At 36.4% G+C, this 12,469-nt stretch overlaps 1 protein-coding gene across 1 annotated transcript in view; it reads right to left on the bottom strand.

The window, feature by feature from the left end:
- Positions 1 to 12,469, bottom strand: part of FGFR2 (fibroblast growth factor receptor 2) — a 116,778-nt gene that overhangs the window by 75,686 nt on the left and 28,623 nt on the right. The window contains 2 exon segments of the mRNA XM_078151020.1: positions 5,538 to 5,612; positions 7,288 to 7,554. Of these exon segments, the coding sequence (XP_078007146.1) occupies positions 5,538 to 5,612; positions 7,288 to 7,554 (342 nt within the window).

Genomic DNA, 12,469 nt, shown 5'->3' with positions numbered 1-12,469 from the left:
GGGACTTATCAATGTCTGCCTCCACAGGGGATAATCTACAAATTATCTCTGCTGTGTGATTAGTCTCAAAGATGACAAAAAGAAAACTAACCCCTACTTGTTTACTTTAACTGCATCAGTGGGCTTTCTCATGAAACAGCAAAGCAAAATTTTAATTACGCAACAAATTCCAAATAAATAACAGTGTACTATATTTTTAAAAGAGAAGATCCTATAGACATCACCAAAAAAATTCGCAGTTATAAATCTGGGTATATTTTCCTGTCAAGTTAATATCCCAATTGGCAAAAAGTTGTCTGAGTATGTTGTCTGAATAATCAATTGATTAACCAATGAAATACAACTGGGATCTCAATATAGATTTTGGATCTACCTTATTCACTAATGAAAACAAAAACCAACCCTTTCCCTAGTCTTTGTTGACTGGTGGTAGCTGAAGTGACCTAGAAGTAAGCTAAAAATGAAAAACCCAATATGTTCTCTTGCATTTGGTGGTACCCTAAAGAAGCTCAAAGGATTGGAATTTCAGTACTTGGAGAATGATTCCTTGGTGGTTAGGCAGCCAACTTTGGTTTCTGTCAATTGTGTCCTTCTCAGCCTTGGACCCTTTGGAAATACTAATCACTTAAACAAAACTGGAAGTAAAAAAAATCACTTTCAGATAATCACGTGAAACAAACAAGGAAGAATGTTTCCTTGTTTGCTGATGGGTAACCTATTAAGACACCTAGCTCATGAAAAAAGAGGAACATGTTTTTTTTTAGGAGTCATCCTTCCAAAAACTACAAAATGAACTCTGAACTTTCCAATCTCTTTAATGAGATATATTTTAGAAATCAGCAAATGAATTTGCAAGTTTGAGTCCAAAGGAAGCTGTTCCACTGAAAAGCATATACAGTAATCATGATTTCCTGGCAGGAAAGATGGTAATGACATCACAGGTTATTCAGTAAGAGAGAAATAGAGAGGTAGTTAAGATATGAAGTCATAAACTATTGAACAGCTACAAAAAGACCAAAGAATGCCCTTAACATTTGCAGCTACAACTCTGATTTAAAAATCAATTGGACAATCAATGCAACCTGTTCCACATTATGAACACAAATCTGAACATTGTTATTTCTGCAAAGAGGATAGACTTGCTGTCTTTGCGCCATCAGTCATAAATATCTCATCTGTTCAATTAGAGTTTTCTGTAAGGATTGTTTAAATCATTCAAAACTATTGAACTTGTATACATAATCAAAATCATCCCATCAAGAATTTGATCCTTGTTTGGGAAAGAAGAGGTTTCCATTAAATATACTGCTCCAATGTCTCATCATGACACACAGATGATGCTTGGTTCTTGAGAACTATGCCAAAGGAACATAAGTTCTAACAGGTCCTGTGAAACAAGAAAAGCTTCACATAAGAGCCAGTAGTGGACTATAAGTCTATCACTCAAGTCTCAAGTTCAGCACCACATGCCCTACTGATGAATTTTTTGGCCATGATGGTTCTCAGAGAAATTCCCTAATTTCTAAGCCCACATCAACAAAATCACCTTTTATTATTAAAAAGACCTTTTATTATTAAGGAATTGTCTTAATTAGCAAACGTTAGTTCTGAAGCTGATTGTATAAATGTCTCATTGGGGAGTAGAGATAATTCAGGGTCCTCAAAGGCATTGCCAGCTTAACTTAAGCTCTGGAAGGTCCTATGAAAGCAATAAGCCCTCAAGTATAAGCCTGGAAAAGAATTATCATCCAAAGATCAGGCTAATTACAAAGCTCATCACCAGGTTCACTAGAGAAAGATGAATTTTTTGGCCACAGGACCTCAGAGAGATCCACCCCCATCATTGAAATCGACCCTCACAAATTATAAACTTTTTTTACATCAGAAACTATTTCATTTTTTCCTTTGTCTCTCCAGTACCCAGTGAGTGCTTAATAAATGCTTATTGACTGATCTGTAAGATTTTTGAATAAGTATTTAGTAAGTGTGCTTTTAAAATATTTTTGAAGACATCTGTAAAAATCATTTTAATAACAAACTCTTTTCTTCCATAATTATATTGCTATCACCACACCTGGATTCTGACAGCATAATTCTTGATGCAGCAGGTATGTTTTTAAAAGATATATTATTCTCTCTGTAAGAAACTCAGACTTTGAAATAAAATTCTACTAGGCAAGCATTTCTTATACTCAGTTGCCTTCTCTAATAATTAAACTATATTATACTAGATGGCTTTCTCTAATAATTAAACATCAAAATGACTTTAAATGGCCCTAATATGATAATAATAGGGAAAAACATTATACAGTATTTAAGCCTGAAGGTAAATTACTCAGTTTCAAATTCATCCACCAAAAATAAAAACATATGATTCCTTGATCAATTCCAAATCTTCACCATGAACAACAGTTTCACTGGCTCATTTCATCTATGCAGGAAAAAGCAGGATAAAACAAAACCGGGTGTATTTTCAAACAATCCAAAAATTTTCAAGAAGTCAATTTGGATGCCTGGGTGTATCCTGTTGACCAAAAATGCAAAGAAAGATGCCTTTTCTGTGGTTTTCATGATTCATCGGGCAATGCAATGGCCACTTAAGGCGCTGAAAATCTGTTTTAATGGCAACGTCCTTTGGCCAGTCTTGTCCATTATCCTTGCTATCACATTCCTTTGTCAGAGTAGCCTACAGCTGCTCAGTCTCAAACGCTTTAGGCTGCACTGTGAATCAGGCTGGGTTAATCACACTAGCAGATGGCAAGGGCCAAATAGTCAGCTAAAACTTAGAAGATCATCTTAAGCAGCACCTCAGGCACAAATCACAAGCAGTTACTACACCAGTGTCTAACTTACAGCTACCTAACACCAGTGTCCATCAACCAAGCAAGTCCATTTCACATACATGTCCAGCAGTAACTTTCAATAGCATCCTATTTGCAGGGGGAAAATGGTTCAATAAATACTGTGATGTAAGCCATTCTATTTAATAGAATTCTCTACTAACTAGGGCTTTTAGCATCAACCATATAATGATAATTGATGGTCATAATGATGACCTTAAGGAATTAAAAAATACTGACATGTCTCATAAACTGATCAAAGATTGGTTCTATGCCCTCAACAAAGAGGGTGTTCTGCCCACAGGAAGGTAAATTTTGATGTCCCAAACGCTACTTAGTTAGCTTGGGGTTTACTGGCTAGATTTCTTTCTCAAAGACCAAGCCTTAAACCCAAGTCACTCTGGATTTCATGAATTGGACAACAATAGGTCCCTGCCCAATCACCACTTAATGGTTATATCTTGGGGCCTCCAAGCACAGAGTGAATGTAAGTAGTAACTGTTTCTCTTTTGGCCAGCAACCCTGAGAGTCTTCCTCTCCCAGTTTGATTTTTTTATTATTGTTATTAAAGGGGTCCTCTTTTGACTCACTCCTTAAAGAGCCCTATTCACTGAATGGTCCTTGCCTTACTCAAAGTGAGAAGATGAAAAGACTTTAGCTTAAAAGGGCCAAGGTCTCCCATTGCATCCTGGGCCACCTCCAGTCATCCTGATCAATATCTGGCCACTGGACCCAGATGGCTCTGGAGCAGAAAGTGAGGCTAGTGACTTTGCACAGCCCTCCCTCACTCAAATCAAAGTCAATTGCAAGTCATGTCATCGTCTCCCTGATGTCATGGTCTTCTTCAAGAACAAAGAACAAACCACACAATGTTAATTGTACTTAATTATATTCTAATTGTTTTATTAAAAACCTTATGGGGGCAGCTAGGTGGCCCAATGGATAGAGGACCGGCCCTGGAGTCGGGAGGACCTGAGTTCAAATCTGGTCTCAGACCAGACACTTGACACTTACTAGCTGTGTGACCCTAGGCAAGTCACTTAACCCCAATTGCCTCACCAAAAGAAAAAAAGAGAGAGAGAGATACTCTTTGATTAAAAAAACCCTTATAATCCTGAATAGCATATGTAAAAATTGTCCTTTCAAACTAAATATGTCCTATGTAACAGTCTGTTGTATTTTATTTTGACTTTAAGAATCTAGCATGCTAATAAGCACAAAGGTTTCAATGAGTTCTGATTTAATGTCATGTTTTTTACTTTTATAAAGAAAAAGTAGAAAGAACAATTATCTTTTGTGATTTTCTGTATCTTTTGTAAAACTGTAGATGAAGATACTCTTGGCTATACCGTAGGTTATATTATTCCATGTCCCTTACATAAGGAGCCCCACAAAAAATTCCTGTATGAGGTCAATTCCAGAGAAAAGCTTGTATTTGCAGAAGAATAAAGCTTTATTTTGCCAAAAGAAAAAAAAACACACACTCTTTTTGGTCTTAATTATACAAAAGCTTAGACCCAAAGTTGGTTTAATTTTGAAAATCAGCTCATCTTCAGTGCCTGGTAACATCTAACTCCCTTTGATTTCTTTAAATTGTCTCTATCTCTGTTCTGTTTTAGCCCTGACCATCTCATATTGTATTGTGTTTAACCTTAAACTATGTTCTGAGAAAATGGAGTAAAAGTAGGAAAAAATAAAATTAATAATGAAATTATTATGCTATTAATATTTCTAAATTATGTCTAAAGTAGGCAAGGAAAAGCCTATCAATCAGTCAAGTTTTTAAAATATTTTCATATTGCCATGAAAAAAATCAAATTTTACCTATTAATCCCCTCAGAAGTTGATCTATTTATATCTACTTTTAAACAATTTTTTCTTAGCAGAAACCCTATTTATTCATTCTAGCTTTTCAAAAAACTTGCCTCTAATGCAGTACCATACCTGACCATAGTTCTGTATTATAATAAGATCAATTAAATAAGATTAAATTAAAAATTAAAGATTAAATAAAATTAAATAAGATCAGTTAAAGACTGTGGTGTATGGCAGCACTTCTTAAACCATGGGTCGAAACCCCATACGGGGTCATGAGTAGCAAAAGTTTAAGAAGCCCTGGTGTACTAGATAGGGAGCCGGCCTAAGAGTAAGAAAGACCTGTGCTCAAGTGCTATCCCTGACATGTACTGGCTGTGTGACCCTGGGTGAGTGATTTAACTTTCAATGCCCCAAGTAATCGTCTAAAACTTTAAGGGTGTAAAGCAGGTGCAGATACACACATTGGGAGAGGGAGATAGATTTCATTCACCATTAGTTCTCTATGCCAATGAAACACAAATCGAGTTTAAAAAAACCCAATAACAACAAAGGTCAAGTATAACTCAATATTTTCATGCCTGCTTTTGCTTTGTTGCTTCATTAGGCTTCAAATACTCAAAGTCATAGAAAAGAAGGAATCAAATAGAAAGATGAGGGGTCTCTGTAGGAAGGGGTTTCTACTCACACCAAAAGAAAGGACAAATGAGAGAGAAAGGTAGACAGTACGCTTAGTTTATTTTCAAGTTTGAAAGTCAAGAAAACAGACACAGAGTGGGGAAAGGACACTGTGGATGTTAACAGTTGGCATTAAGAAAAGGTTAGAATCATGCTTTTCTCACGTGACTCTGCAGTCACCTCCAGAGGTTTGTTGCTACTTACTCATGTTATTGTTATCATTGACAAAATCCTCAGAGCCTTCATTGTCATCTTCATCATCTCCCGAGGCAATTGCATCTGTAGTCAAAAGAACATGTTTACCTATGCATTTTTATAGAGTAACATGTCATGATTTTCTACATTTTAGATCCTTGAGGATCAAAAGAAACATAATCTGAAAAAAATCTAATAATGAGGGCATGATCAGGGGTTTATATTTTCTATCTGTAATATCATTTAGTCCACATTATGACCTTCAATTTCCTCTAATTTTATTCATTTCAAAAACTTTCCTCATCTATAAAATGAGGATATTAGTATTTGTACTAACTGTCTTACAGGTTTGTTTGGAGGAAAGAACTTGCAGACTTTAAAGTTCTGTAGAAGTATGATTATTATTTTAATAGACTAATAAAAACAGATTTTAAGAATCAAATAGTATTAAAATATGTTGGTGAATGTATGAATAGTATAAAATTAAAGCATTTTTCTAATATGACCTTTAGAAGGTTACTTTCTTAGGTAATAAGTCCCTAATAAAGGTAATATAAGGTAATAGTCCCTAATAAAATAATATTCCATTTGCAACCTTCAGACTACTTAACAATAAGAAAGTAATATTTATAATGAGTTTATTTGAAAATTCTCACTTCAAGTATTCAGAGACTTTTGTGCTTCTCTTGAACACATATATTCTATTCTGTATTAAGCTGTTTGCAAACATCTTATCTCCCATACTAAATTATAAAATCTTTGAGAACAGGGTCTTATTCATCTTTCTATTTCTTTCATAGTCCAGCAAAGTCTTTTATCCATAGTAAATGTTTTTGAATGTTTGTTGAGTTAAATTGAATTGAACTAGATTTTGCAGAAGGAAATCCAGCTAGAAGCCAGGAATCTCTAAAGTAGATATATTTCTAAACTATACTTTAAAAACCAGGAATGGAAATTATTTAAAACACATATGTGTGTATATCTATATATCCACATGTATATATATGTATACATATACACACATGCATATATGCATTATACATTACATATACATGCATAGATCTATGTACATGTGTATATGTGTGGATATAGATATAGATATACACATATACCTATACATATACACATATTTCCTCAAGATCATCCACTTTCAGATGAACGTCATTATATACATATTTCTGTGTACATATAGGTGTATGTGTGTATGCCTATAGATACACATGTAAATATGTGTATATATAGTGGTATATATGTATATATAGTATGTATATATGTGTATATATATATACATATGCCTATATACATACACACATATAATTGAATTCATATAAAAATGGATGGTCTTGAGGAAATTATTTCATGTGTGTGAACCTTATGGTTTTTAAAGAATTTCCTCTTTGGAAAAAGCTACATGTAGAGGCTTAGATGTTTCACATATATAATCCCCATTATCTACCCTTCTTTGGATATGGAAATGTTTTGTGCTGCTAGTGATTTTTATAATAAAAAAAATTCTTGATTAAATTTTTAAAATGTTCTCCAATTCTATTCAATTCACCAAACACTAATCAGGAGCCTACTATGCTGAAGACACTGTGCTTCAAAGCAGGATTAACAAAAATCTGTCAAGCTGTGTACATGGCTTCCAATTACCAAAGATCTCACTGAGATCTGACTTTGCTCCTTCTACAATGAAATTTTAGAGCAAAGTTGCTTATGTGTGTGTTTTTAAAACATCATCTAGGGTCAACTCACTCACCTGTAACATTGACCATGAAGTACAAGGTTTCACTGTCTACAGTCCTAGCAGCTGTGCAAGCATAGAGGCCGGAATCTCTAGGAATGGCACCTTTAATCTGCAAGTATTCCCCAAAAAGAACTGTCCTATTGTTGGGCCCCAATTGTACCCCATCCTTAGTCCAACTGATCATGATGGCGTCTTTCAACGGGCAGTGCAATTCAAGGGGCTCTCCTGGCAGAACAGCATATACATCTGGCTGAGAGATTTGGTATTTGGTTGGTGGCTCTGCAAAAGTGGGAGAAAGGAGATAGAAAGAAGAAGAAGGGAAAGGAGAGAATTTCCAACAAAGGTCAGTGGAGGCCCATTCATCCCAAGAATTGTGATTATTGTTTTGCAAATTCCCGCCGGCTGTCAATCAGCCTGCCTCTCCCAGCGTCCCACAGGAGCCAAAGTTAGAAAATAGTCTATCACATAGTAGATTTAATATTTAAAGTGTGAACCCAGAGAAAGAACCCAGCAGAAGCAGCTCTGGCTACAGTTCCCTCATGGTATGGTGACAGCCTTCAAAAAAAAAAGTTAATAAAGAGACACTGGATGAACATTGTACTTGGTATGTCATTCAGAGGTCACTAATACATTATATCATACCTGAGAAAAGGTAATTGGAAGTTATCACTAAGAACTTTCAATTCTACACACTGAAATTCTTACACATGTTGACTGAGAAGCAGCATAGAATAGCTAGGGGAGGGTTAGATTTGAAATCAGAAAATCTCAATTCAAATTATGACTCTCTCAGATAAGTGTCAGGTGGACAGAGTGCTGAACCTAGGGTCAGGAAGACCTGAGTTCAAAAGCAGCCTCAGACCTCAAAAGCTGTGGGACTCTGGGCAAATCATGTAACCTTTGTTTGCCTTGGTTTTCCCCTCTATAAAACAGGGATAATAATGGCTCCCAGGGATGATGTGAGGATGAAATGAGATAATCTTTATATGAAGCTTTGCAAACCTTAAAGCACTCTATACACCAGTTATTGTTATTACCATTACTACCCCATGTGACCTCGAGAAAGTCATTTAATTTTCCTGGGCCTTGGTTTTCTCATTTGTAAATATAAGGGGGCTGAGCAATCTCATCTCCCTTCTAACTATAAATCCATGAACTTATCATTCATGATGAGCCTAACCTGGGAAAAAGCAATGGGAAAGCATATTTTATGCAACGAGCTTTGACAAGTGCCCAGTATGAATACTATGAATTGTGACACATATCCCGTGACAGGAAAAAAAAAAACAATCACAGCTTTGAGAATGGATGCAAATTTGTGCAGGCATCACAAGGCAATTGCTGTTTCCAAATCCTCAATGAAAGCACAACACTATTTCAAAAGATTTAAATACACTGTCATCATGGAGTCAGTTTCATTCCTAAAGGAATACAGCAGGTTCATGTGTGTCTCTTTATAAATCACCACCATCATCATACACTTAACTGACCTCTTGATACCTGTGTGTACACTGTATTAGGTTACGGGGATGCATAATGTCTATGTGGTACAAAGGGAAAACCTCTAAACTTGAAGTCAGAGGAACCCATTTAGCTCATGGCTGGATTACTTCCTACCAGTGTGACATTGGGCAAACAGCAAATTCTCAGGGTCCTAGTTTCCTCATTTGTAAAATAAGATGGTTGGACTAGATAACATTGAAGATTCCCTTCAAATTCCTGATCCTGTGAGAATCTTTGTCCTCAAAGGGATTTATAACCAAATGGTAGAGACAGAAAACAGTTAAAAAGAGAAGAAGCAACATAGGATTACATCCCCTCTGTCAAATGAAATGAGTTTCTGGATAATCCATTCATCTAGACTGCCTTAAACTTGGGGGGGGGGTGTTGCTTATAAATAAGATATTAGGATTATATTGTCTCAGAGCCCACTTAAAGAAATTCATTTAACCCATAATATAGCTGAAGTAGAATGCTAATTGTTATAGCCTAATTCTAAGTCCTTCCTGAGATCATGGTGTTAGAGGGTGCAGCTGTGAGAAAAAAGAATAATGTCTTTCCCCTTTTCTGGGCCCTGGAATAATTGAAGTCTATCTTTGGCCTCCTCCTGAACCTCCATTTCTGTACCCTTCTCTTCCTACCCTTCTAGAGCTTCTCGCCCCAGTCTCCCCTAAAATCGGAATATACAGGATGTTAATTCCCTTATTTTAATTTGATTCAATTCCACAAACATTTACGAAGAGCCTACGGTGTGCTGCGCAGTATTAGGCCTGGCTTTTGAAGGTTTCTTTACACTTACATCTCCAACCTAGGCCACCATTTCTTTGTTATCTGTCTCCTTCCTAATACATTTCAAACCTTCCCAGATCCAATCTCTGTGTTATACACTGTCAATTCCTTAATCTTTCTCATACCTGCCTAGAAGTTGGGGGGGGGGTAAGGGAATCTACACATGGGAACTTATGACTATGAGATTCAATGATCATGTTCAGCACACAAGACTTAGTAAACTATGATGGGAATGAAACTATATTCCAAGGCCCTTGACTAGATTAGAGCTCAGAAATACTAGAAATTTCTACCTCTTTCCTCTAGGTAGGAAGGGAATTTTAAGGCAGGCCTAAAAACAGGCCATACTAGAATGAAAACCAGTAAAGCAAGGCAGACTCAGAAAAGTTCTGTTGCAAGAAAAGCAACCTCATGAGTGTTAGGAAAGAAAGTCTGAAGACGGATACAGACAGTAAACAATGCAGTTGAGTTCCATGGCTTCAGGAGCATTTTAATGGACACAAGTGTAGACGCTGACAACCACAGGGCCCAAGGACCATTGTTAGAATCCTGTGAAACTTATTCCAATGAAAGCAGAAATCATTCCATAATAATGTAATGAGTATAGAGACACCTCCACGCAAGCCCTGCTCAGATGCTTCACTGTGATGTGGGGCAAATAAGTACAAGTTCTGACAGGTCCTGCAAAACCAGAAAGGCTTTGAATGAGGTACCAGTGATAATCTGTATGTCTGTCATCTGCAGACCTACTGAGTTGAGTCAAATTCAGAGAGGGCGGTGATGTTTAAAGTCACAGCAATTCTTGAAGACTCCATTGCTGGATGGAATAACAACTATAATTAAATCAGAGGTATCTAAATAACACCAAATGGAAAAAAGTCAGTTATAGAAAAAAAAGGGAAAGGAACTACACAAGTAGGGCACATGAAGCTACAGAGATTAAGACTTTTAGTAAGGAAAAGTACCATCCCTAAGGATTTGATAGAAAATTCTGAGATTAAAAAAAAAATCAAAGAATGCCCAATTGTGACACAGAATGAGCTTTGTTCTCAAAAGATGGCAACTGTTGATGAAGGCTTTGCCCTTCTTTAATGAAGTTAACTTATTTTAAAATCTACTAGAAGTCGTTTGGTTGCACCTCAAGGATTTACAGAAACTGGTAATGCCATATGTGTGAAGACAAAGGGCGAATACCATCCAAAAAGTGCCCTAAACTGTCCCCTCTGGAGGGTTCATGAATGAAAATCCTCATCCCTGAGAGTCAGCTCTGTTTCTTTCACATGACAATTAGAATGATTTATCAATCAATCAACAAGCAATTACTAAGTACCAGGCACTGGGCTGGCTGCTGGTAATACAAAGACAAAAATGAAACTGTGTCTGCCCTCAATATTCTATCAAGAATAGAAAGTACAAAGTAGGTGCTTGATAAATGCTTATTGATTGATTAGAACTACCTGGGTGACTAGTCTGATTTTTCAGTCACAAAAGTTTAGTTTTTATATAACCTTATAATGTACAGATGATTAAGATTACCTTATCCTTGAAAATAATGTTTATTTAACATAAGTAAAATTGATACAACCAAAGGTCAAAGCTACAATTCTCCTTCTGTATGTAATATTAAACTATAAAATATCTCCAGGATAATAAAATAACTACCCCAAAATCAATACCTCATGACTTCAAAGTCTATAAAATGAAGACTCTACTAATAAATATTTAAAGACTGTCACCACCCCATATAAAGAATTCTAGGAAATGTCTTCACTTCAGGTCAGTAACCCCTCTGGCCCTCAATATCTCTAACAATGCTATCAATAACATTCAGAGTCAACAGCAGGGTTTATAACACAGGTGGAGAAGGAAATAAAAAAGAAGAAAGGGGAGTGGATGGTGGTGGGAGTTGGGGGGGAGTAGGGTATACAAGGATGAAACGAAAGGAATATGGAGATGAGATACAAAGAGAAGAAAAAGGAGAAAGAGATGCTTATTTTAGGGACTGGTCAGAGTGCCAATGACAACCATCCCAGATGCCAGTCAAGTGGCCCATTGCCACAAACTGCCTCCCCACACAGAAAGCACATCAAAGACCTCTCCGGTCAGACTGCCAACGCTGCACCAGGAGAGACTGAGATGGAATCTAAACATCTGGCTTTCTGGAAGAAACTTTCTCAGCACTGCTCTTACCCTTGAGACAGCTTTGTTTTTTTCCTGGGCTTCATCATTCCTCTCTTTCTCTTAAACATTGAAGTACCTTCAAGGATCTTCATCCATATTCCCAGCAACAATTTGCACCCTTGAGTCCTCTGTCATTATTGTTACCTTCCATCATTTAGTTTAGAGACCAACATAGTTCCTACTTTCCTGAGAATATTAACATGGTTTTCATGATACCTGTAAGTTTCTTCCCTGACTCAGAACATGCTTTTCTGACATAAACTAGACCAGTGTGTTGCTTCTGAGTCCACCAGGCTTCAGGCCTCTCTTTGTAAAATATGACAGCTTACATAGGGCAAAGTGTTCCCTGTGTAACTTAAACAATACCTTGTATAGTAATATTAACATTTCCTGGATTTATTTTTTCTGCTGCTATAGTATACTTTTAACCTTTCAAAAGTAGAAAAAGTCTACAAGGAGTCTACAGTCTAACAATGCCTTCCTCATTTATTCATGCCAACACATAATGGGTGGATTGATACATGAGACAGGTGTTATATTATGTACTGAATGTTATTTCAGAAGCCTCCCACAGATGTAAAATGTGTCTGCACAAAATAGAAATAAAAAATCAAAAACCAAGAGAGCTGGAACAAACATTTCAGTATTTGATGTTCTTTTTCAATGTTACCTGAAATCGCTGAATTTCAGGTCTGAAAAGTGACAAATTTGACTTTATGGGGAT

The sequence above is a fragment of the Phascolarctos cinereus genome, unplaced genomic scaffold (assembly GCF_003287225.1).
Source record: "Phascolarctos cinereus isolate Bilbo 61053 unplaced genomic scaffold, phaCin_HiC Scaffold_3;HRSCAF=262, whole genome shotgun sequence".
Classification (NCBI taxonomy): domain Eukaryota; kingdom Metazoa; phylum Chordata; class Mammalia; order Diprotodontia; family Phascolarctidae; genus Phascolarctos; species Phascolarctos cinereus.
The sequence above is the reverse complement of the archived record's forward strand: the minus strand, read 5'-3'. Positions and strand labels throughout refer to the sequence as shown.